Genomic DNA, 25,999 nt, shown 5'->3' with positions numbered 1-25,999 from the left:
ATTTTTTTTACTAACAGAAAAATCGTCAACAAGTCAAATATATATGTCGGTGTGTTTACTTTAAAAAAAGTAATTATAGATATTTTTTAAAATCACATTTTTTGACAAATCATATAAAACGATGTTGTTTATGAACCACATTTGTTTTTTTATGTCGGGAGTTGGGATTGAGGCGCTAGGCGGAATCCTGGGGGGAAGCGGTGAAGAGGAGGAGTGAGGAGGAGGAGGTGGAGGAGGTGGAGGTGTGAGGAGGAGGAGGAGGAGGAGGAGGAGGAGGTGGAGGAGGAGGTGTAGGAGGAGGTGGAAGAGGAGGTGTGAGGAGGAGGGGGAGGTGTGAGGAGGAGGAGGAGGTGGAGGAGGAGGAGGTGGAGGAGGTGGAGGAGGAGGTGGAGGAGGTGGAGGAGGAGGAGGTGGAGGAGGAGGAGGAGGTGGAGGAGGTGGAGGAGGAGGAGGAGGTGGAGGAGGAGGTGAGGAGGAGGAGGTGTAGGAGGAGGTGTAGGAGGAGGTGGAGGAGGTGAGGAGGAGGAGGTGGAGGAGGAGGTGAGGAGGAGGAGGTGGAGGAGGAGGTGAGGAGGAGGAGGTGTAGGAGGAGGTGTAGGAGGAGGTAGAGGAGGTGGAGGAGGAGGAGGTGGAGGAGGAGGAGGAGGTGGAGGAGGTGGAGGAGGAGGAGGAGGTGGAGGAGGAGGTGAGGAGGAGGAGGTGAGGAGGAGGAGGTGGAGGAGGAGGAGGAGGTGTGAGGAGGAGGAGGAGGTGGAGGAGGAGGTGGAGGAGGAGGAGGTGAGGAGGAGGAGCTGGAGGAGGAGGCGCCGCTCACCTCGCCGTGCGGAAGACGCCGTAGATGAGGGGGTCGCTCTCCTCCTTGGTGGGCAGCAGGAAGACGTCGACTGCACGCCGAGCGGGGGCACAGGGCTCAGTGTCGCCACCACCCCACTCGTCACAGCCACAGCCGCCAGGAGTGAAGGAGCTCCTTGTTTCATACAAACGATGAAAACTACGAAACCAACGTTTCGTATTTCCCCAGTTAAAGGCCCCACTGAGGCATGAAGCCACCCTGTCCATCACAGATGACAGCTCAACGGAGCGGCTGCTCGTCATCATCACGTGGACATGTCATCATCACGTGGACATGTCTAGCAGGAGCCGTTCGTAGCAGCCCGGTGCTCACATGAGGCACGCAAACTCCTAATATACAGCAGCAGGCGTCGTCAGGGTGGGGATCGAAGCCTCGACCTCCTGTATACCAGGCGAGATGGTTAACATCACCTAGCCACAGTGGCATCCAATTATTAGTGGCGGCGGTGGCTCTGTACGGTGCGAAAGAAGTTCAACATACGTACGGGGGGGATGGGGGTGGGGAGGGTGATGTGGAGGGGGATGGGGGGGGGGGGTGATGTGGAGGGGGATGGGGGTGGGGAGGGTGATGTGGAGGGGGATGGGGGTGGGGAGGGTGATGTGGAGGGGGATGGGGGTGGGGAGGGTGATGTGGAGGGGATGGGGGTGGGGAGGGTGATGTGGAGGGGGATGGGGGTGGGGAGGGTGATGTGGAAGGGGATGGGGGTGGGGAGGGTGATGTGGAGGGGATGGGGGTGGGGAGGGTGATGTGGAGGGGGATGGGGGTGGGGAGGGTGATGTGGAGGGGGATGGGGGTGGGGAGGGTGATGTGGAGGGGGATGGGGGTGGGGAGGGTGATGTGGAGGGGGGATGGGGGTGGGGAGGGTGATGTGGAGGGGGATGGGGGTGGGGAGGGTGATGTGGAGGGGGATGGGGGTGGGGAGGGTGATGTGGAGGGGGATGGGGTGGGGAGGGTGATGTGGAGGGGGATGGGGGTGGGGAGGGTGATGTGGAGGGGGATGGGGGTGGGGAGGGTGATGTGGAGGGGGATGGGGGTGGGGAGGGTGATGTGGAGGGGGATGGGGGTGGGGAGGGTGATGTGGAGGGGGATGGGGGTGGGGAGGGTGATGTGGAGGGGATGGGGGTGGGGAGGGTGATGTGGAGGGGGATGGGGGTGGGGAGGGTGATGTGGAGGGGGATGGGGGTGGGGAGGGTGATGTGGAGGGGGATGGGGGTGGGGAGGGTGATGTGGAGGGGGATGGGGGTGGGGAGGGTGATGTGGAGGGGGATGGGGGTGGGGAGGGTGATGTGGAGGGGGATGGGGGTGGGGAGGGTGATGTGGAGGGGGATGGGGGTGGGGAGGGTGATGTGGAGGGGGATGGGGGTGGGGAGGGTGATGTGGAGGGGGATGGGGGTGGGGAGGGTGATGTGGAGGGGGATGGGGGTGGGGAGGGTGATGTGGAGGGGGATGGGGGTGGGGAGGGTGATGTGGAGGGGGATGGGGGTGGGGAGGGTGATGTGGAGGGGGATGGGGGTGGGGAGGGTGATGTGGAGGGGGATGGGGTGGGGGGTGATGTGGAGGGGGATGGGGGGTGTGTGGAGGGATGGGGGTGATGTGGAGGGGGATGGGGGTGGGGAGGGTGATGTGGAGGGGGATGGGGGGGGGGTGATGTGGAGGGGGATGGGGGTGGGGAGGGTGATGTGGAGGGGGATGGGGGTGGGGAGGGTGATGTGGAGGGGGATGGGGGGGGGAGGGTGATGTGGAGGGGGTTGGGGGTGGGGAGGGTGATGTGGAGGGGGATGGGGAGGGGGCACGCACCCAACTCGTCGAAGTGCGTGTCGATGCCGTCGGGTCCCGGCACGGAGCACAGGAGGCGCGTCTTGGTGAACGTGCTCCACTTGTTGAGCAGCACGCGGTGGCCGCCCGCGTCGTTCTGCACGCCAGCAGGGGCACACACGCACCACGCGCACGCACGCGCACACGCACACACACGCACACACGCGCACACACACACACGCACACGCGCACGCGCACACACACACAAAGACGCATGCACACATGCACGCGCGCATGCACGCACACAAAGATGCACACGTGCATGAGCGCACGCGTTTGCACGCACGCATGCACGCACACAAAGACAAAGATCCCCCGTATAGCCGTAACAGACTGTTGGGGCAAGTGCTGTTAGCGAGCACCTATAACGGCCGAAATGGCACATGAGGGAAGTGGGTGGTCAGAACCACGCCCGACCACCTTTGTCTCCCCAGTGGCGATATTTACACACCTCACCAGGTACTCATTTGAGGTTGAGTCGACCTAGGGGAGGCCGAGGACAGGTACGGATAATCGCCACCGGTGTTGGCCGTGAGCGGGAATCGAACTCGAGGTATGTGAGTCTGAAGCCTGGCAGGTGTGTGAGTCTGAGGCCTGGTGGGTATGAAAGCCTGAGGCCTGGCGGGTATGTTGTGAGCCTGAGAACTGGGAGGTATGTGAGCCTGAGGTCTGGGAGGTATGTTGTGAGCCTGAGGGCTGGCAGGTGTGTGAGCCCGAGGTGTCGCAGGCGAGGACAGCCAAGGCCCGAGGCCCGCACCTACCGCGCAGACGCGGCCGATGCGTGAGTACCGCGCCTTGCTCTTCCCGTCCGTCTCCATGGCCATCTCCGTGAAGAAGAAGTAAACCTTGTCGTCGTCATGGTCGTCCGTGTCGGAGATGACGTGCACCGCCACGAACCGGGGCTCTGTGAGACACGCCAGGGAGAGACACCGAGAAATTACAGAGGGGGAAGATGAATTACAGATGGACAGAGACGAGACATTGATTGCAGGACAGAGAGAGAGAGCGACAGAAGAAATACTGACGGACAGAGACTGTTTACAAGACATATAAAATATATGACAGAGAGACAGATGAAAAACAGAGATGGATGGTAGATAACCAGATGGATTAACAGACGGATATGAAGATAGATTACTACACCGGAGATGAATAGACAGATCTGCAGACGAATTATAGGACAGAGAGAGACAGCCAGTTGTATTACAGAAGCACAAATAGACACAGGAAACAGACAGATTAATTACTAAAAGAAAGACAGATAGATAGATATATTTACATATGAATTAGAGCACAGAGAAACACATGACCACACTACATGCAACACGTGCGGAAACATTGATGCCAAGACATGCGATTTGACATCAATCAGCATTCATCGATGATTATTGACTCACAAACCGACGCATCGAGTCGCCGCTATGGCTGTGAGTGGCCTCACACAGTGACTGAAATTATCTGCAGCGATGCGAGGATCGGGCGTCTGGACACGGGGTCGGTCGGGGAGGGGCGGGGGGTCAGGTTCAGGCTGCGTTGCTCAAAAACACAATGAACAGGCTCCAAACCGCTGGATGTGAAACCTCGCGAAGGGGCCGCGCGGTTACACAAGAGCTGCTTTATGGCGGTGGTGGCGGCGGCCGCCGATAGGAATCCACCCGACATCATCGCGTCTATCTTTAGACAATCTCCGTGGTTCTTTTTCTTTTCTCGTCAGCAGAAAAAAAAGTCACTTCCCTCCCAGTCCGTGTCGAACGCGACGGACTGGCGGGCAACGTCGCAGAAGCATCAACTCAACAATGTTTTGTTTTATTTCACCGGGTAGGAGCCCTACTTGTGCTGCTGTGTAGCTCTTTTTTTCCCAAAGCGAGTCTGGCCCTCACAGATCATAGCTCAACGAAGTGGCTTATCATCATTGTCATCATCATCACGTGGAAATCTATCGCAGCAGCCAAATTACTCTTAGACGCGTGACGTCGATTCTCAATGTGGAGGGACAAAAACCAGAGGGAGAGACAAAGAGACACGCAAACTCCAAACATACAGCAGCAGGCGTCAGGGGTCAACATCGAATCCACAAACCTCCTGCACACCAGGCGAGGGAGTTAACATCCCCTGGCCACCGTGATGATGATGGGAGAGAGACACGCAAACTCCAAACATACAGCAGGCGTCAGGGGTCAACATCGAATCCACAAACCTCCTGCACACCAGGCGGGGGAGTTAACATCCCCTAGCCACCGTGATGATGATGGGAGAGAGACACGCAAACTCCAAACATACAGCAGGCGTCAGGGGTCAACATCGAATCCACAAACCTCCTGCACACCAGGCGAGGGAGTTAACATCCCCTAGCCACCGTGATGATGATGGGAGAGAGACACGCAAACTCCAAACATACAGCAGGCGTCAGGGGGTCGGGATCAAACCCACAAACCTCCTGCATACCGGGCGAAGGAGTTAACATCTCCTAGCCACCGTGGCGTCCAACCATACGGATCAGAAGCAGGCAGATGGACAGATCAACGGCGGCGTTGGCACGGAACGCATTCCCAGCGACCTGTGGCACACCCACCCAGACGCTCGGTGGAGGCGGCCCGCGCTCCACTTGGGAAGCAACGCCAATTTGCGCACGGAGCGGGGTTTCTCGATGCGAACGACCGTGGGGGCGAATCCGATGAGCTACGAAAATCTTTTTCACAGACCGCGCAGCACACACACATCAGACAGCTGTCTCCCAGTAAACCGTACAGGTGACACACACACACACATCAGACGGCTGTCTCCCAGGCAACCGTACAGGTGACACATCAACGGCTGTCTCCCAGGCGACCGCACAGGCAGATGGGACGGATACAGCGACACAAACACCGCCATCACCACCACAACACACAAACATCAACAACGCCCAATTATGGGGACGCCGTTTCCACGCGAACGGGGATCGCTCTCGCCGGATCTGTGCGCGCGACCGCAATTTTCTCCCAAAGAGCAAAAGCGAATTCACTTGAAGTTGCCTTCGACGCTCGACAATCCCTCAAATCGCATCCCAACGGCGCCATGCGGCGCCTTTCGCTGCAAATCACGGGAGCCAGGAGCGTGCACCTGTGCCTGTGTTGGGAGAACAGCGTCCCCGCCGCCCCCCACCCCCACCCGAAGATGCCACCATGGGACAACTCCAGATGTCGCGTCAATTGGCCTCTTCTCCATCCGTGGATGCTGGCCACGCCGACTCGTTTGCACGGCCCGCTGACGGCGTTCGTTTATCCAAGTTGGGCATTTTCCTTAAAGGGATCGACGACGCGGATGACTGCCGGAGGGAAAAAAAGAAACCTTCATGGCCCCGTCGGATTCTTCCAAGATAAATATTCGGATTTGCGAGATGTTTCCGTGGCAGGCTGTGGCTGTTCAGCGTCGGTGGAGGTCGTGAGTTCGATACCGACGCCTGCACATATGGAGTTTGCATCTTCTCCCCTTGGTTGCGTGGATTTTTTCTGAGCTATTTCGCTCTTTTTCCGAAGCGACCTGGCCATAAATGATAGCTCAACGAAGTAAGCTTCTCATCATCAAGTGGAACATTTTTCGTAGCCAAATTCTTTGAGTGCGTGACGTGGATTCTAAATGTGGAGGGAACAATCGGAAGACCTGGAGCAAAATCGACGCGACCACGGGGAAAGAGAGACACGCAAACTACAAATATACAACAGGCGTCGTTCAGGCTCGGGATCGAACCCACGACCTCCTTCATACCAGGCGAAGGAGAACAACAAATCAGGAAGCCGAAATAAAACCGTTCCAAAGTGGATCATGGCGTGCGTGGAATGGCGTGTGTGGGAATCGACGTTTATCACCGAGCGGGGGGTGAACTGTTGAAGTTCAAGTGTGAAATCCATTAGCTACGCACACGGTCAGGTTTAGCCGAGCCGCCTGGCGATTCAACACGGGAGATCGTCACCGTGATGGCGACTCACCGTTATTGTTTCACTAGTACTTATTGGGGGGGGGGGGGGGGGGGTCAGATGGCCGTGAGTGGCTTTGACGTGAGAGCTGTGCGTAGCGCCACACGGCCAAACAAGCCGCGCTTGTCCCCTGCCCCCCACTGGATTTTCCATTCTTCATGGAGTCTCTCTTGGGTCCCATTGGTCACGCGGGTCGATTATGCGGCTGCTATACATTTCTGAAGCCACGTGCTCATAGTCGGTGTCACGAAACTACTGCTGAGGTTCTATTCAATCGGCGCGTTTCAGTGGCGAGATGTTAACTACCTCGGCCTGTCTACAGGAGGTCGTGGGTTCGATCCTAACATTCACGCCTGGTGTATATTTGGAGATTGTGGTATCTCGCTTCCCGTGGTCGGATGTTAACTACCTCGCCTGGTATACAGGAGGTCGTGCGTTCGATTCTGACCCTGACGCCTGCTGTATGTTTGGAGTTTGTGTGACTCTCTCTCTCCCCGTGGTCGCGTAGATTTTTCTCCGGGCCCTCCTGTTTTTCCCTCCACATTTAGACACAACGCGCGTTTAGAGGATTTGGATGCTATAATGGTCCACACGATAAGCCACTTTGTTGAGCTATCATTTGTGTGACCAGGTCACTTCTGAAAACGAGCTATATAGCTCAGTGGGGCCTTACCTGGTAAAATAAAATACAAATAGCTTAGTCGTTTTAGTTTAACGATACCAATGTTTTAACTGTAGCCCTCCATCAGCCAGTGCACAGGGCATCTGTGAAAAAAAGAGCTTTATAGCTCATCAGATTCCTCCAGTACGAATACAGATTGTGCTTCCGATACAGAGCCAATGGAATTCAAGGCGTCACCGCCGTGGGACGGACGTGCCGGCTGATTTCGCTTCACGTCGGCAGAGAAGCAACGTCGACCGGCGACAGCCGACGTTGCCGTCAGCAATTTCTCCTGAGGTCGCACGTTGACAACCATGAAGCCGATCGGAGGGCGAAGATTTCACTCGATTCGATTGGCCGTTGCGTGTGCGCGCGTGTCGCCGGGTGGTGGAGGGTGCTACCGCACAGCTCCACGGGCTGCACCGTAGCCCCGCGCGACGAATCCCGACCCGTGAGACATGGGGGCAGTGACCGCGCTACGGACGGGTTCGGGGTTCCACCAGAACGATCGGTAAAAACCCGCATGTTCCGCATGTCGAGAACTGATCGACTTTCCCCCTCCCCACCCCCCAAGATAAAAATTTCGCAGTCAGAAATCGTCGTGCCCTCCCGTTACCCGATTACTAGTTCGTTTTCTCTCGGCACCGTATCCGCACACCGCTGTAGCATGCCACAGAAGGGAGAATGTTCACGTAAACGCGGCAGTAAATTCCATTTCCCTGAATCCTCGTGAAGTTGGGCCCCTTACGCCTCGCTCCGTGGTGTCCACCCGCAACCTCGGCGCGCCCCACCGCTCGCGCTTAACGTAAACCAACGCAAATGGATAAGAAATATCCCACGTGTGGATTTTTTTTCTTATTTAAAAAACAACACGATTTACCGGAGAGTTTCCGTAAGTCGGGGGTGGGGGGGGGGTTCTTCCGCAAGCCGGGGACTTTACTGCATCGCGTTGCCGTGACGACTCGGCGATGTTACCCTAAACACTAAACACCGGCCGGTCGCGCTGCTGTTGGTTTATTTTCTCTCTTCCCCTCCTCCACGTCCCCGGCGTTGTCCCGCGATGACGCCGGGAGTAGCAGGCACGCCGCGCGGTGCCGCACGCCCCCCGAATCTCGCCGCGGGCAGAGGCCGCCACACGCCGTTCGCCAGGGGGGCCCGCGGTGGGAACCGCACGGCGCACAAAGATAAAGACAAAGATCCCCCCACTCACCCGCCCCTAGAAAGCCTCATCAGACTGTTGGGGCAAGTGCTGTTTAGCGAGCACTTACGAAGGCCGGCACGGCACACGAAGGGTTGGTGTGGCCGGCGACGCGCCCTGCCCGCCTTTGTCTCCCCCAGTTCTGATGTGTACACACAACTGCACCAGGTACTCATTTGAGCCTGAGTCGACCTAGGGGAGGCCCAGGACCGGTTCAGATAATCGCCACCAGCGTTGGCCGCGAGCGGGAAACCGAACCCGGGTCGCCCGGTTCGTAGCGCAGCGCACGCAAAGACAAAGATCCCCGTGTAGCCTGAGCAGACTGTAGGGGCAAGTGCTGTTAGGGAGCACACCAACACGCGCAGAGAGACAGAGCGGCCGCGCTCCGTGCCCTGGGAAACTCCGGCACGTGTTTCCAATGACGCGGAGGCCGCCGCCGGTGCCCCAGCGGTGATGAGAACCAGACCCACACATCTGAGTTGAAGGCCACACGGGCAGGGGAGGGGGCGGCCGTTACCCGGGGCCTCGGCACAACACGGCCACACAAACCCGCCGACTGCCCCCCACCCCGCACCGCCCCGCCGCTGCGTAACTTCACCCCGGCGAGAAAACAAAAGGAATTAACGTGCAGAGATGATGCGATCAAAGACGCGTTACATTGCCCACACTTTGTAAATTGATGAGAGTAATTATCATTAAAGTTAATTTAAGAAGCGGCCACTAAAACGGCCAAGGGCCGAGTGTCTCGGCGCTGCAACCGTTATTTTGTAAACCAAACTACGTCGTAATCCACCAGGTGCAGGCCCCACCGAGCTGCCTGGCTCTGTTGGAGAAGCCACCTGGCCGCGGATAATAGCCCAGCGAAGTGGATTCATCGTCACCACGTGGAAATGTACGAGCAGCCAAATGACTCTGGAACGCCACTTGCGGTCATTCTAAAACGTGGAGGGAAAACACCGCAGGACCCGGAGAGAAATCTACGCGACCACGGGGAGAGAGAGAGAGAGACAGAGAGAAACACCGCAAACTCCAAATGTACAGCAGGTGTTAGGGTCGGGATCAAAACCCACGCCCGCCTGCATACCAGGTGAGGTAGTTAACATCTCGCCACCGCGACTTATACAACGGTGGTGATGGTGGCCGCGCTGCAACGTGGCTGACTGGTCCGGCGCTTTGCAGGAAGCAGCCGGGGTTGCTGGATCACACCCGGGCGGCAACACGTTGCGAGTCTTTCCCTTCGAGACGTGGGGGTCGAGGAGGTGCCGTACCCCTGGCTCTGCCCGCGCAATGCAAGAAAGCGGTACGGCAAAAGTGTTGGCTGATGCTCTCTTTGTGCCCCTTCTGTCGGGGGATCGAGCGCTGCACCCTCACGTCTGCGGCCTCGACCCAGCGGCCGCGAGATGCCACCACCCGCGCCAACGGCGACACCGACGCTTCATGCAACAAATTTATCGCTAAGATTGATGTGTATATATTGTTATTGTTTCATTTTTTCTTTGTCGCCTTTTACATAGTCCACGTTTGTATGTGCATATATACTTATAGTTGATGAACATATCATCGCTCGTGTTGTGGTCGAAACGTCGTAGTTTTTTGTCATATTCTTTCAACCAAGCTCCGTGACTTTAAGACCCAAAGAATATGAATTCCTGCAGTCACGAAAGCTTTAAGTCAAGATGTATAGTTGGTGAGTTAGCCAAATCCTCTTTACTGCCCCATGGGATGTCACGCCGCAATGAGTTCCACTTCCCCCTGTCCTTGGCACGTTCCGAGCCTCGCCCCAAGAGAGTCTCGAACGAAACCACCGCCTCAGCCTCCTCCTCCAAGGCTATGGCACGGAGGGCTCCCTTTGACGTCCCGCCCACGGCGCGAGTCCCAGCGCGGCTCTACGACCCCAGTAGGCTCCCCTCACCCTCTTCAGCGTCTCTCCGGCAGTGTCTAGGCCAGCCGCGCACCCCCCCCCCCCCCAGCCGCTATGGCTGGGTGCCGTGGGGGGTCGTCATGATCGCTGGATGACGACGTTTCGCCCGTCGGGAGCTCTCGCAGCGAGAGGCCGACCTACGGCAGGGGACGGGGTAGGGGGGGGAGGACCTACATTCAGAAACATTCGTTGTGTTTTCTCTGCCAAATATGGAGGGGGAGACAGGGGAGAGAGGGGGGAGGCAATTGGGAGTCTGTTCGTTGACGAGATCGGCGCCACGGAACAACTTCTGAGCTTCGGCTCGATCGGCGCGTTTATTCACAATCGACGGGGGGCACACGCTCCACGCGCTCTGCTGAGGCTGTTCGTCAACGTGTCGTCAGAGTCGTCTGTAGAGGCTGAGTCAAGGGGACGGGCTGAGACCATCAACTTCGCCGCACTTGAGAAGCCGGTTTATTCACAACGCAGTCCATGCGAGTCTATGGGTCTCTGTGCGAGTCTATGGGTCTCTGTATAAGTGTAGAGAACCCCTCCAGAGAGCCCCTCTAGATTCGTATTTTGGTCTACTCTTCCATACCGGCCAGACAACTTGGAAGAAGTCAATGCACCCACACTGTACCCCACCCAGAGCCATCCCCCCTAGGGTGTGACAGCGAATCGGGGGGCGACTGCCCTGGGCCCCGCGCTTTGGGGAGGGGGACTGCCCCCCCCCCCACACGCGGCTTCTCCAAAGGGCAAATGAAGGGCAACGTCATCATCATTGTTGTTGTTGTCGTGTTTTCGTTGTTATCACAGCCCTCTACCAACCACCAACATCTTTTCTCACGCAATCTTTTTTTGCCAGTATGGAACATAAGAATAGGTGTTACCCCTTTCTAAAAAAAAAAACAAATAGACACCGCTCGCAAGGAATCGAGCAATGCATTAACAACTAACGGTACTTGTGGTGAACATGCAGATTGACATGCTCTGATAATATATGGCATTCACTTTGAAACTGATTGGTCTACACCAGAGACAGCCTTCTTCATGGCTTAGTCTCTGTCCCGGTGTGAGACCAGAGTACAACGCCAAGGGTCGGGCAGCACGAAGACAACGCGTGTATCAGAGCACTTACAGCTCGGGGCGAGCAGCTACGCCACGCGAGGGTTATCAGAGTTTGCTTTTGTTGCCAGAAACAGAGTGCAACATACTCTTACTCATTCATCCTCTCTCACGCCCGCTAATGAGCCGGAGCGACCCGTGACCCCCAGAGCTGCTGCGTCGCCTCCACCCCCCCTCAATTAACGCGTGATTAGGCCAAGGGGGGGGGGGGTCCTGTCCACCCCGCCCCCGTTTTCTCAACCCCATCCATCACCGAAGGCGTCTCCACCCGGCCGTAGTGAAGGGGGAAAAACACAACGGCTGTTTTCTCATCGTGCTGATTTTTCTTCGCTTCACCGCCGGGCTTAATTTTGTTTGTTTTTGCGTTCTTGTCGCTTTTTGGTGACGGGCCCAGCTCACTCGTCTGGCAGCAGAGGCCCAAACCCCGTCTCGCTCGCTCGAGTCCTCCTTTGGCCGCTTCCGCACAGTCGACCTGACAGCCTCGCGACTTTGTTCACCCGCAACCGCACTCAATCGTTCGCCCGCCCACTCTCCGTCTCGCCCACTCGGTGGCAGGACGTGCGAGATGCAGCGACCCTCGGCTGCTTCCTGGAAAGCGCCAGACCACAGCCAGCCACGTTGCAGCGCAGCAACCACCACCACCACCGTTGTATAATTTGCAGTGGCGAGATGTTAACTACCTCGTATGGTATGCAGGCGATCGTAGGTTTCGATCCCGACCCTGACACCTGCTGTATATTTGGAGTTTGCGTGTCTGTCTCTCACATCATCATCACAGTGGCTAGGAGATGTTAACTACCTCGCCTGGTATACAGGATGACGTGTGTTCTATCCCGACCCTGACGCCTGCTGTATATTTGGAGTCTGCGTGTCTTTCTCTCCCCGTGGTCGCGTGGATTTTTCTACGGGTCCTCCAGGTTTTCCCCTCCACATTGAGAATCAATGTCACGCATTTAGTATTTGGCTACTGCTATACATTTCCACGTGACGATGACAAGCCACTTCATTGAGCTATCGTTTGTGGCCAGGTCGCTTATGAAAAAAATTCGCTATATAGCTCAGTGGGCCTTACCTGGTAAAATACAAGGTCATTTTTAGTTTAGTTTAGTTTTGATGGCCACAAAACCGTGGCAGCGATGAGCCAGTTCAGGGTCTCTCCGTGTGGTTCGCGATGGTGGTGCCAGGGAGCTGAGCCAGCGCTCTCTTTCTCTCTCTGTGTGCGGGTGGCTCAGTTCTGAGGCTCGTGTAAGAGTCGTGAGCCAGCTTAATGTTGTGCTCAGAGCGTATCTCGTAGGCTAAAATTATGGGTGACTAAATAGTGACGATGGGCCACGTATCATGACGATGGGATCGTCACGATGATTGAAAAAACTAAAATGTGCCGCTGGACGGGAAGCGATGGGGCGGGGGGGCACAGTGTGACATCATCAGCACTGGGAGCGACCCCCCGGCGGGGGTTTCCTGCCTTCGGCAGGCAGTGTGCGGGGGGCGGCGGCTGCTCCCGAGTCATCGCACGACAAACACGTCGGAGAGGCGACCGGACACGCGCGGTCGCCGCCTCCACTGCCGTCGACCGTGCCCGCCGGGGCACGGCTGGCACAGGGAGGAGGGAGGGGCATGCCAAGTCGCAGCACGCTCCAAATCGCTTTGCACGTAATGACACTGGTGAAACCTTCGCGTGACCCGGCATGACCCCTGGCATGACCCGACATGACCCCAGGCGTGACCCCCGGCGTGACCTGCCGGCGTGACCCACGTACCGTCGAGCAGCCGGCGGTCGGCGTGCTCCGTGCGCAGCGCGTGGCGCTGCGGCGACGTGCGGAAGATGGCCGAGTCCTCGCCGAAGAAGTCCGAGTAGAGACCGGCGTAGAGATCTCCTCCTGCGGCACGGCGAGACGCGGAGAGGTGCGGTGAGACTCGGGGAGATGTGGAGAGAGACGGGGAGACGTGCGGAGATGCGAAGAGATGCGGAGAGACACGGGGAGATGTGGAGAGAGACGGGGAGACACGGGGTGATGCGGAGAGACATGAGGAGACATAGAAAGACATGAGGAGACATAGAAAGACACGAGGAAACACGGGGTGATGCGGAGAGAGATGGGGAGATGCAGGGAGATGTGGAGACACGGGTAGACATGGAAATACACGAGGAGACATGGGGAGATGCGGGGAGTCTAACAAATCACTGTTATTTGCAGGAAGCGTCATATCCGCACACGCTATTTACGGGCCACGATGTAGTATTAGAGCAAACTAATAAAAGTATAGGCGTGGAAGAGTGGGCCAAAACCCTCTCCAGAGTGGCTCTCTCGAGCGGCTGCCCCGAGTGGAGCAGCTGCGGGCGCGAGCGGGGGGCGTGTCGGTGCGCTCCTCCACGCACCGACGAGCGTGGAGGTGAAGGATTGCTCGGGGTCGTAGGGGCACTTCCCTCGGCCGCTCTCGGCCTTCTGAGCTTCCAGCCTGAAGACGTGTTCCTGATGAAACAACGAAGTAATGCAACAGAATGAAAAAAATAGAGAGAATACGATACAAAATAAAACATCATGGCACGCACGCACGCACGCCGGCCCGCGCGCGGCTCGCGTGGTACAAAGCGCGGCGAGATTTTATGACCCCCCACCACCGCCACCACTCGCTAACGTCAACCACGCAAGTGTCCTCAATTTGCCCGCGAGAAAAACGATCAGAGCTGCTCAATGTCAAAACGAAATCCACTCGTGCCAAGTCTCCCACCCCCCCCGCTGCCCCTCCCTCCCCGGAGGGCTGTGCAATTGACCCGTGACCTCCAAACGCTGCTCCTACAGTCTCACCACCAATAACAAAAACCTGGCCATTCGCCACGAAGTGACGGCGGCGTCACCACAGCGCCTGTGCCAGGCCGGGTGCACTTTGAGGCTATCGCGTGAAGTGTCGAAGGCTCGCTGACGAGGAGGTCACGGGACAGACCCAGCAGGTGCCATGGGTTGGCCAACTGAGATGAACGGCAGATGCACCACCAGCTGTGCCCCCTGCTGTATCACCTAACGCCACGGCCACCGCCGTCTGGATTTAGGTCTTCCCCTTGCGCCTCAGACGCCCGGGTGCCACTCTGATGCCCGTCTCGGTGGCTCTCCCTCCACCACCTTGCGCACACGTCCCACCCATCACAATATCCTCCTCCTATGCCCAATCTCTTAAATTGTTTACCCGATTCTCCTCCACCCTGCCCATTTATACCGCCCATCACAACCTCCACCGCTACTTGATTATCTCTGCAACGCTTCTCTGCCACGTTCTATCCCAAACCTACAAAGTTTCCTGCCCCCAAATCCTTTCCGTGAAATTCCCGATTTGCTGCTACCCCCACCCACCTACAGATGTGGGCCCAACCTGGGCCTTGTAGGCCACGTCTCAGACCTCTGCTAACCACCTGGCCCCCCGGCTAGGAAGGTCACCCTCGCCTTACTCGATAGGCCACTTCGTCGAGATAATTTGTGATGGCCAGGTCGCTTGTGCAAAAGAGCTACAATAGAGCGAGCTCAGTGGGGCCTTACAACTGGAGAAATACATCGTTTTAAGTTGACTCCACACCACCCCCAAGCCTCACCCGAGTCTCATCCCGGCCTCACCGCACTCTGGCATCCGACCTTTACCCAGGGCTCACTAGGGCCTCACCCCTGGCCCCCTCACCCGTCCCCCTCACCCCGATCCCCTCACCTGTCTTCTTCACCCTGAGCCGCTCACCTGGGACCTCACCCAGAGCCCTTCACCGGGGCCTAACCGAGGCTTCGTTCCGACCCTCACCGTGGCCTCACCACCAGCCCTCTCACCTCGGCCTTGTGGCCCACGTTGAGGAAGACGCAGGTGGGGTGGAAGGCGCCCGTGCCGCATGCCGCGAGGTGCGTCTGGTTGTAGCGGTGCAGAGCCCGCACGAAGTTGGCGCAGCGCTGCCGGTCACAGACACGCGAGAGAGACGGAGGAGACAGACGGAGGAGAGAGATTAGACACAGCACAACAGACAGACAGAGAGACCAGACACAGCACAACAAACAGACAGAGAGACTAAATGCAGCACAACAGGAAGAGACATCGCCCGCATTTTATTGACATCGTTCTAGATGGGACAAGCGGTGTCGCCGTAACCGCTTTGAGCGAGCGAGAGAGCGAGTGAGAGATGGTGGAGTCCAGGAACCAGCAACTGATTCCAGTGGAATCATCACTGGGGAGTAGTGGGAGGACCAACACTTTAACCCCACACCACACACGAGCCTCTGCCGATCTACAGCGGTGAGCACATTTGTGCGGCTTGCGTGGGAGGGACTTTGGAAACTGGCACCAGTTTGTTCCAAATTGCCACGCCGGGAGGTAGAATCGCATCAACCGTCTCCCTTATGAATGCCTCGGTTGATGATGCGAAGCACGGCCCCCGTTCACCGCTAGGGATGCCTCCATCGGTGCTGTTAACCTGTTTCATTCATGCGGTTACCGGAAAAACCGAAATAAAATAAAAACTATTTTGAGAGGTCGCGGGGACAAGCAGTCGCGTGCCTCGACATCCGCATGGCGGAGTCGGAGGTGGTGGTGGCGGTTGTGGCAAACTGGCTGCACAAAGAGACATAACAACAACAAAACACGTTGACTCAGAGACCGACCATGTCTCCTCCTCTTCTTCGGCTCGCAACCGAGAGAGAGGCAGAGAGACAGGGAGAGAGAAGGATAGGGAGAGAGAAACAGAGAGACAGAGAGTGCATCCGGTGGGAAGAAATAAAGAAACCAGTTCAGAACCCCGACGCCACTGCGGGCTGACGGACGCGGCCGGAATGTAAACAGCAGCAGAAGCCTCGACACCCACTGGAGACAAAGCCCAGGAAGACGAAGATTTAGATAAAGGCAAGAACCTCGGTGTGTTGGCTGGGGAGAGTTTATTTTGGTGAGCGGTGGCGACGCGGTTGGGTGGCGCCACGGAATCCCGCGCCCTCTACGCCTCTTCTGCCTCCCTCGGATGCGACGGCGGTGGCCGACCAGACCGTTCGAGAGGGGAGAGAGCGCCGCGATGGCTAAGAGATGTTAACTCCCTCGCCTGGTGTACAGGAGGTCCTGGGTTCCATCCCGACCTGCCCCCCACTGCATATTTGGAGTTGGCGTCACTCTCTCCCTATAGAGATGTTAACTCCCTCGCCTGGTGTACAGGAGGTCGTGGGTTCCCTCCCGACCCGAACTCATGCTGTATATTTAGAGTGTGCATGTCTCTCTCTCTCCCCATGGTTGCGTGGTTTTTTCTCCGGGTCCTCCGGGTTTCCTCCTCCACTTTTAGAATCGACACGTTTAAGAGTGTTTGGCCGCTGTAAATTTCCACGTGATGATGATGGTGATAAGCCACTTCGTTGAGCTTTCATTTGTGATGGCCTCGTCGCTCACTGAAAAAGAGCTACACAGCTCAGTGGGACCATCTTACCTGATAATGAAAACAACATAGACGACGGTTTGAGTTTAGCAATCGTCTCGTGAGATTGCTTTTGGTTGTGGGAGGCGCAGCGCCATCTCTCACCTTCGCATCCTTGCCTTGCATGAGGCACAGCTCCTTCTGGAAGGACGGCGCAGCCCAGCGGATCTGCGCGACGCACCACAACAAGGAGAGAGGGAAACAGAGAGAGAGAGCGAGCGAGGAATAGAGAGAGCAGAGAAAGAGAGTAAGAAACTTTGACTTTTACAGCACTTTTATTGCTACCAGCAGCAACAGCACCGGAGCCGATTCCGATACAAACCACGTGTAAAAATGCAGCTTCACGCGTGCACGTCACAAACAAACCACGCCCCGCGGCACGTGACCCCGCACGCGCCACGCGCACCACAAGCGGCGCGTGGTGGCGCTCGCCGCGCTCGACGATCGGGCTCGTTAGGAGGTGAAGTGCAGGACGCCGTTCGCGCCGTTGCATACGGCTGAACCGGCTCCTGCAGCATTCGAAGAACCACACACGCATCACCGGCATTGGCGCGAGGGAGAGAGAGAGAGCGAGAGGAAGAGAGCGAAAGAGAGAGATAGCAACAGAGCCAAAGAGCGAGAGAGAGATAGCAACAGAGCCAAAGAGCGAGAGAGAGATAGCAACGACGCACAGCGGAGAGGCGACCGTCGTTATGTGCCTGGTGCTTTGCGGAGACGGCCATATTACCTGGCTTCCCCCCCTGCCCCCCATTTGCCGTTTTAATTGCAAGTGTCACGTGGTAATTTTAAATGTAAATGTCTGATGATTAACTGTGTGTTTAGTTTTTGCAGATTTCCCATCCAAGGTTAAAATAACAATAAAAATTTAAAAAAGAGAGAGAGAGAGCCAAAGAGAGAGAGCCAAAGAGAGAGCCAAAGAGAGAGCGAGAGAGAGAGAGCCAAAGTGGACACAATCAAATCAGCTACGAACCCCCCCCACGCCCATCCTCCATCACCCATACCGCTCATCCCGTAATTGGCAGTGTTGAGCACTAACGAGATTAGCTGACGCAGCGGTCACCCGGAGAGGCCGTTTGCACTGAAAGGATTCCCCGAGCGGACGGCCGTTTTAGTTTTTTATTTATGTTCCGGGACGTCAATCGTGGCGTCGGCTGTGGGATTGCAGTGTGACGCATTTATTTAGAACTGCTTGTTGTCGTTGTTGTTGTTGTCGTCGTTGTTGTGTTTTAGATTGTCTTTCACCTACGTGCGGTGTGGAAGACGTTCAACATACATACACTACACTATACACTACACTATACACTACACTATACACTACACTATACACTAAATAATACACACTACACTAGACACACGCCTATACACTATACTATACACTACACTATACACTACGAACAGTATGCTATACACTACATTACACACTACAATACACACAACATTATACACTACGCACACTATGCTATTCACTACATAATACACACTACACTATACACTACACACACGGCTATACCTTACACTATACACTACAATACACTTTACACGACACACTACTATACACGACACTATACACTGTACACTCCACCACAATACTAACTTGAACACTAATTTCTCTCGAACTCCTTTTTTGCGTTAAGTTTGTCATCCTACGTACGGCGGGAACCAACATGAAACAGACACACCTATTGTGATGCATCACACAGACACACCTATTGTGATGCATCACACAGACACACCTATTGTGATGCATCACACATACACATCTATTGTGATGCATCACACAAACACACCTATTGTGATGCATCACACAGACACACACCTATTGTGATGCATCACACAGACACACCTATTGTGATGCATCACACAGACACACCTATTGTGATGCATCACACAGACACACACACCTATTGTGATGCATCACACAGACACACACCTATTGTGATGCATCACACAGACACACCTATTGTGATGCATCACACAGACACACACCTATTGTGATGCATCACACAGACACACCTATTGTGATGCATCACACAGACACACCTATTGTGATGCATCACACAGACACACACCTATTGTGATGCATCACACAGACACACCGATTGTGATGCATCACACAGACACACCGATTGTGATGCATCACACAGACACACCTATTATAAGGCATCACACAGACACACCTATTGTGATGCATCACACAGACACACCTATTGTGATGCATCACACAGACACACCTATTGTGATGCATCACACAGACACACCTATTGTGATGCATCACACAGACACATCCATTGTGATGCATCACACAGACACACCTATTGTGATGCATCACACATACACACCTATTGTGATGCATCACACAGACACACCTATTGTGATGCATCGCACAGACACACCTATTGTGATGCATCACACAGACACACCTATTGTGATGCATCACACAGACACACCTATTGTGATGCATCACACAGACACATCTATTGTGATGCATCACACAGACACATCTATTGTGATGCATCACACAGACACACCTATTGTGATGCATCACACATACACACCTATTGTGATGCATCACACAAACACACCTATTGTGATGCATCACACAGACACACACCTATTGTGATGCATCACACAGACACACCTATTGTGATGCATCACACAGACACACCTATTGTGATGCATCACACAGACACACACACCTATTGTGATGCATCACACAGACACACACCTATTGTGATGCATCACACAGACACACCTATTGTGATGCATCACACAGACACACACCTATTGTGATGCATCACACAGACACACCTATTGTGAATGCATCACACAGACACACCTATTGTGATGCATCACACAGACACACACCTATTGTGATGCATCACACAGACACACCTATTGTGATGCATCACACAGACACACCTATTGTGATGCATCACACAGACACACCTATTGTGATGCATCACACAGACACACCTATTGTGATGCATCACACATACACACCTATTGTGATGCATCACACAGACACACCTATTGTGATGCATCGCACAGACACACCTATTGTGATGCATCACACAGACACACCTATTGTGATGCATCACACAGACACACCTATTGTGATGCATCACACAGACACATCTATTGTGATGCATCACACAGACACATCTATTGTGATGCATCACACAGAAACATCTATTGTGATGCATCACACAGACACACCTATTGTGATGCATCACACAGACACACCTATTGTAAGGCATCACACAGACACACCTATTGTGATGCATCACACAGACACACCTATTGTAATGCATCACACAGACACACCTATTGTGATGCATCACACAGACACATCTATTGTAAGGCATCGCACAGACACACCTATTGTGATGCATCACACAGACACATCTATTGTGATGCATCACACAGACACACCTATTGTGATGCATCACACAGACACACCCATTGTGATGCATCACACAGACACATCTATTGTGATGCATCACACAGACACACCTATTGTGATGCATCACACAGACACACCTATTGTGATGCATCACACAGACACACCTATTGTGATGCATCACACAGACACACCTATTGTGATGCATCACACAGACACACCTATTGTGATGCATCACACAGACACACCTATTGTGATGCATCACACAGACACACCTATTGTGATGCATCACACAGACACACCCATTGTGATGCATCACACAGACACATCTATTGTGATGCATCACACAGACACACCTATTGTGATACATCACACAGACACACCTATTGTGATGCATCACACAGACACACCTATTGTGATGCATCACACAGACACATCTATTGTGATGCATCACACAGACATACCTATTATAAGGCATCAGGTTCTGCATTAACCGCACATGGTACTTGTGGCAAAGGCGCTCCGATAACATCCACATTGTCTACAATAGAGGTTTTTTTTGGGTTAGATCGCGTAAATATATAAATGTGTCGTTGAACCCGCCACCACCCGACACAGCCAACTAGTAAGGGTTGTCACGTAAACAGAACGTGCCAAATCGTTACTGGTACAGCACTAGTGTGTAGTGTAGTGTGTAGTGTAGTATGTAGTGTAGTGTATCGCGTAGTATACTAGTACAGCACTAGTGTATAGTGTAGTGTATAGTGTAGTGTATATTAGAGTAATGTATAGTGTAATATACTAGTAAAGCACCACCGGTGTGTTGGGGAGTTGGAGAGTAAATCCACAGCATTTACAATCCGAGTCCGACGTTTCGCCGTAATTACAACCAGCCTCATCAGGCGGACAGCCAGATTTGTGGACAAATCCTCCATTGCCGTTAGTATTAACTATTATAAATTTTCAATTAAAACAAAAACCTGCGGAATTTAATATTTTCTTTAGTGCACAAAATAAAGAATGGGCATGCTAACCTATGGCACATTCTTGAAAAAATTGGCCAAATTTTCATCGCGTAAAATTTTTCAACGGCAAGCTCATTCCTCCGTGGCCTTCAGCAGTACGACGCGATGTCTACAATGAAAATGCGCTGCGCGGCTGTGAGCGTTCAAGATCGGCGCCGCAGTCCCAGCTAATTTTTGTTGGGAAAAATGTGAAAAGGTCACACCGCGGATGACGCAACGCGCACGGAGAAACATCACTCTCAAGTTACTGTAAAAAAACCACTAAATAAAACCACTTGGTTATGAGCATCCTGAAAAAGTAAATGTTGTGTTTCTTATTTTTTCCTGCTGTCACGAACACGTTTGTATATACAAAAAAACTTGCGCGCAAAAATTATCCACGTACCTAACCCTCTAATGTTGAGTTTCGTAAAAATTCGCCAAGTGGAATGTTTTGGTTATTTTCTCCTGCTGTCACAAAGACGTTCATATCAATTCATTTTGCGCGCAAGAACTAATCGACATACCCAACCATATAATGTTGAGTTCCACCAAACTTCGCCAAACTTCGCCAAGTGGAAATCAACGTAACTCGACGCCGAGGGCGGAGGGGGGAAGGATAATCGAAGAGACGACATCTCGGTGGAGGCTGACGGCGAGCGAGCGAGTGACTGAGCGGCGCGGATAAACGAGACCCGTCCAGGCGACGGGAGGGGGTCGGGTGAGACGGTGGGACAGCCCCGTGTGGAAGAGACAACCCAAGGCAGGGTAGTGTGCGCCGGTGCAGAGCGACACAAGGGCGGAGGATAACCGGTGGGCAGAGAGAGAGAGAGACAGAGAGAGACAGAGAGAGAGAGACAGAGAGACTTTGACTTTTAAACAACTTGTATTGCCGCCAGCAGCAACAGCACTGGAGGCGATTCCGATATGAAAAACACAAAGTCACCAGCAAATAAATAATCCCTATAAATCCACGCGCTGTGGTGCTAAATGCAGTGCGCACAACACGAAAGAAGAGACAGACAGAGAGACGGAGAGAGAGACAGAGGGAGAAAGACAGAGACAAAGAGACAGAGAGAGAGAGAGACAGAGAGACACAGAGAGAGCGAGAGAGCGAGCGAGCGAGAGAGCGAGCGAGGGAGAGAGCGAGCGAGGGCTACATAAAGCCCCGTTTAAAAAAAAAAATTACGAAATGATGAACGAAACAAAGTGCCGAATACACCGAGCATCTTCTTGTTTCCACTGATCGTAAAAAAAAAGAGACACAGAGAGAGAGAGAGGAGAACGGGTGGAAGTCGTGGATATCCCCGGGGCGATGGCGAACCAACACCCACGAGAGAGGGATCGGAGAGAGGGATCGGAGAGAGGGATCGGAGAGAGGGATCGGAGAGAGGGATCGGAGAGAGGGATCAGAGAGAGCCAATTGCGGCACTCGAAGGCAGCGAGAGGGAAGTGGAAACACCAAATGACGACATGTCGCAGTGGACGCACTGACTGCTGGCTATCTGCTCCATGGATAGCGATGATGACGATGAAGACGATGATGACGATGATGATGAAGACGATGATGAAGATGATGAAGACGATGATGAAGACGATGATGACGATCATGATAATGATGATGACGATGATGATGAAGACGATGATGATGAAGACGATGATGATGAAGACGATGATGATGACGTCGATGATGATGAAGACGATGATGATGGTGATGATGATGATGACGATGATGATGAAGACGATGATGATGATGATGGTGATGATGATGACGATGATGATGAAGACGATGATGATGACGACGATGATGATGATGACGATGATGATGAAGACGATGATGATGATGATGGTGATGATGATGACGATGATGATGAAGACGATGATGATGACGACGATGATGATGAAGACGATGATGATGAAGACGATGATGAAGACGATGGTGATGATGATGGTGATGATGAAGACGATGATGACGATGCCGATTAATCGCGGGCAGAAGAGGTGGTCACCTCGCGGGCGTCCTGGTGAACGGCGTCGAGACTCAGCGAGTAGACGAGGTCGCGGGAGCCGATGAAGAGTCGCTCGTGGTACGCGTCGAGCAGCATGCTGTGCACGGCAGCGCCTCCACCCCGAGACCCGTAGAAGGTGCTCGACCGGTTCGACTCCAGCAGGTCTGGGAGAGGGTTGGCACGGTTGGCTCCAGTGTCGTCAGACGTTCAACATACATACCGAACTATTCAGCTATCGATACTCTTTGGTTCTTTCGGTAAAGTCACGTAGCTATAAAATGAAATGAATCACGACGTTTCGATCGCTAGTGGGAGAGTAGCTACAACAAGGCCTTGATGTAGCTGCTCTCTCACTAGTTCAGCAGTTCCACTGCTAGATGATATTTGTTTCCGCCTGAGGACGACCGCTTGTGTTGCGATCGAAACGTCGTGATTTATTTTATTTTCTACCTATGTGAGTTTACCGAAAGAACCAAAGAGTATGGATTTCTGCATTCACGAAAGCTTCAAATCAAGATATGAAGCTGCCTCTCTCTCTTTTTATTTTATTTCAGCAGGTAAGGCCCCACTGAGCTGTGTCGCTCTTTTTCAGAAGCGACCTGCCCATCACAAATGACAGCAGCTCAACGAAGTGAAATTGATAATAGCAGCCCAATACTCTAGCAGCCCAATACTGTGAACGCGTGATGTTGATTATACATGTGGAGAGAACAGCCGGAGGACCCGGAGAAAAATCCATAGGACCACGGGGAGAGAGACAAGCAAACTCCAAATATACAGCAGGTATCGTCAGGTTTGGGATCGAACCCACGACCTCATGCATACCAGGCGAGGTAGTTAACATCTCTACAGGGAAACAGGGAGATACGCAAACTCCAAATATACAGCAGGCGTAAGAGTAGGGATCGAACCCACGACCTCCTGTATACCAGGCGAGGTAGTTAACATCTATACAGGGAGAGAAAAAGGCAAACTCCAAATATACAACAGGCGTCAGGGTCGGGATGGAACCCACGAGCTCCTGCATACCAGGCGAGGTGGTTAACATCTCGCCACATTTGTTGGCGAGCAGAGTTAGGCTAATCATCATCACTGGAATCATTATAATCATCCAGCGATCATCGTCGAAATTATTATCGGCATCAGCACTCCTCCTGTGCTGATCACAATCATCATCATCATCACTCGCATCGTCATAACCATCGTCATCGCCACAGAGGGCAGCAAGAGAATGAAGTTCTTTCGTCGGCCGATGGTGACGATGTGGCTGTCCGTGACCTCTTCGCGACATCTACGGCACGGTGACCCCCCTCCGAGTGCAGAGAAGAGGTCACCACGCGAGTGAGTCTCTCGGAAGCAGTTCTGCGATATCAACTTCCGCAGGACGTCTGTCTGTGTGCGACAGACGTCTGTCTGTGTGCGACAGACGTCTGTGTGTGCGACAGACGTCTGTCTGTGTGCGACAGAAGGTCGTGGGGTGCGGATACGGCTGCTGCTGCTGCATATTTGATCTTGGAACCGTGATCGATAGGGGTAACTTTACACTTGACACACACAGAGACAGAAGAGGTGGCGAGAGAGAGAGGGGGGGGGGTAGAGGAGAAGGGAGAATAGAGAGGAGAGAGGGAAAGAGAGTGACGGAGGGAGGAGCAGAAGAGAGATGGGGGGAGAGTTGAAATGAGGGAGAGATACATAGAGAGGGAGAACGGAGAGGATTGTAAGGAGACAGGAGAGAGAGAGGGAGATGAGAGAGAAAATGGAGATGTGTGAAGGGCAGAGAGAGCAGAATATCGGGGGGAGAGAGGGGGGTGGAGGAGTCTATGTGTCTCTATGCGAGTCTATAGGTCTCTATGCAAGTCTACGGGTCTCTATGTGAGTCTACGGGTCTCTATGCGAGTCTATGTGTCTCTATGCGAGTCTACGGGTCTCTATGCGAGTCTACGGGTCTCTATGCGAGTCTATGTGTCTCTATGCGAGTCTATGTGTCTCTATACGAGTCTACGGGTCTCTATGCGAGTCTACGGGTCTCTATGTGAGTCTACGGGTCTCTATGCGAGTCTATGTGTCTCTATGCGAGTCTACGGGTCTCTATGTGAATCTACGGGTCTCTATGCGAGTCTATGTGTCTCTATGCGAGTCTATGGGTCTCTATGCGAGTCTATGTGTCTCTATGCGAGTCTATGTGTCTCTATGCGAGACTTTGCACGTCTGTGGGTGACCATCAGCGTGCTTGGGCGGCTGGAATCCCGGACTCTACCGCAGGGCGGGCAGCCCCACGGGCTGCGTTGTTCTCCGGCAAGTCCATCACGAACCCCCTCACACCCTGAGCCACCCACCCAGCCCCCACTACCCACCCAGCCACCCACCCAGCCACCCACCCAGCCCCCACCACCCACCCTGAGCCACCCACCCAGTCACCCCCCACCCACCCACCCCCATCAAGCCCCCACCTCACCCAGCCCCCACCCACCCACCCAGCCACCACCCACCCACCCAGCCTGAGCCACCCACCCACCCAGCCCCCACCCACCCACCCAGCCCCCACCCACCCACCCAGCCACCACCCACCCACCCAGCCACCCTGAGCCACCCACCCAGCCCCCACCCAGCCACCCAGCCCCCACCACCCACCCACCCAGCCCCGACCACCCACTAA

The 25,999-nt window shown here is 54.2% G+C and overlaps 1 protein-coding gene across 1 annotated transcript in view; it reads right to left on the bottom strand.

The window, feature by feature from the left end:
* The window catches only part of LOC133356412 (semaphorin-3E-like), a 49,200-nt gene that overhangs the window by 17,610 nt on the left and 5,591 nt on the right, over positions 1-25,999 (bottom strand). Inside the window, exons 3-10 of the mRNA XM_061573925.1 lie at positions 23,344-23,507; positions 17,036-17,098; positions 15,318-15,434; positions 13,889-13,982; positions 13,269-13,388; positions 3,430-3,572; positions 2,651-2,765; positions 815-884 (exon numbers count right to left, since the gene is read on the bottom strand). Of these exons, the coding sequence (XP_061429909.1) occupies positions 815-884; positions 2,651-2,765; positions 3,430-3,572; positions 13,269-13,388; positions 13,889-13,982; positions 15,318-15,434; positions 17,036-17,098; positions 23,344-23,507 (886 nt within the window). The remainder of the gene's footprint in view (positions 1-814; positions 885-2,650; positions 2,766-3,429; positions 3,573-13,268; positions 13,389-13,888; positions 13,983-15,317; positions 15,435-17,035; positions 17,099-23,343; positions 23,508-25,999) is intronic.

The sequence above is a fragment of the Lethenteron reissneri genome, chromosome 54 (genome assembly GCF_015708825.2).
Source record: "Lethenteron reissneri isolate LAM-NWPU_2019-01 chromosome 54, ASM1570882v1, whole genome shotgun sequence".
NCBI classification, from domain to species: Eukaryota; Metazoa; Chordata; class Hyperoartia; order Petromyzontiformes; family Petromyzontidae; genus Lethenteron; species Lethenteron reissneri.
Note: the sequence above shows the minus strand (reverse complement) of the source record. Positions and strands in the feature narration are given on the sequence as shown.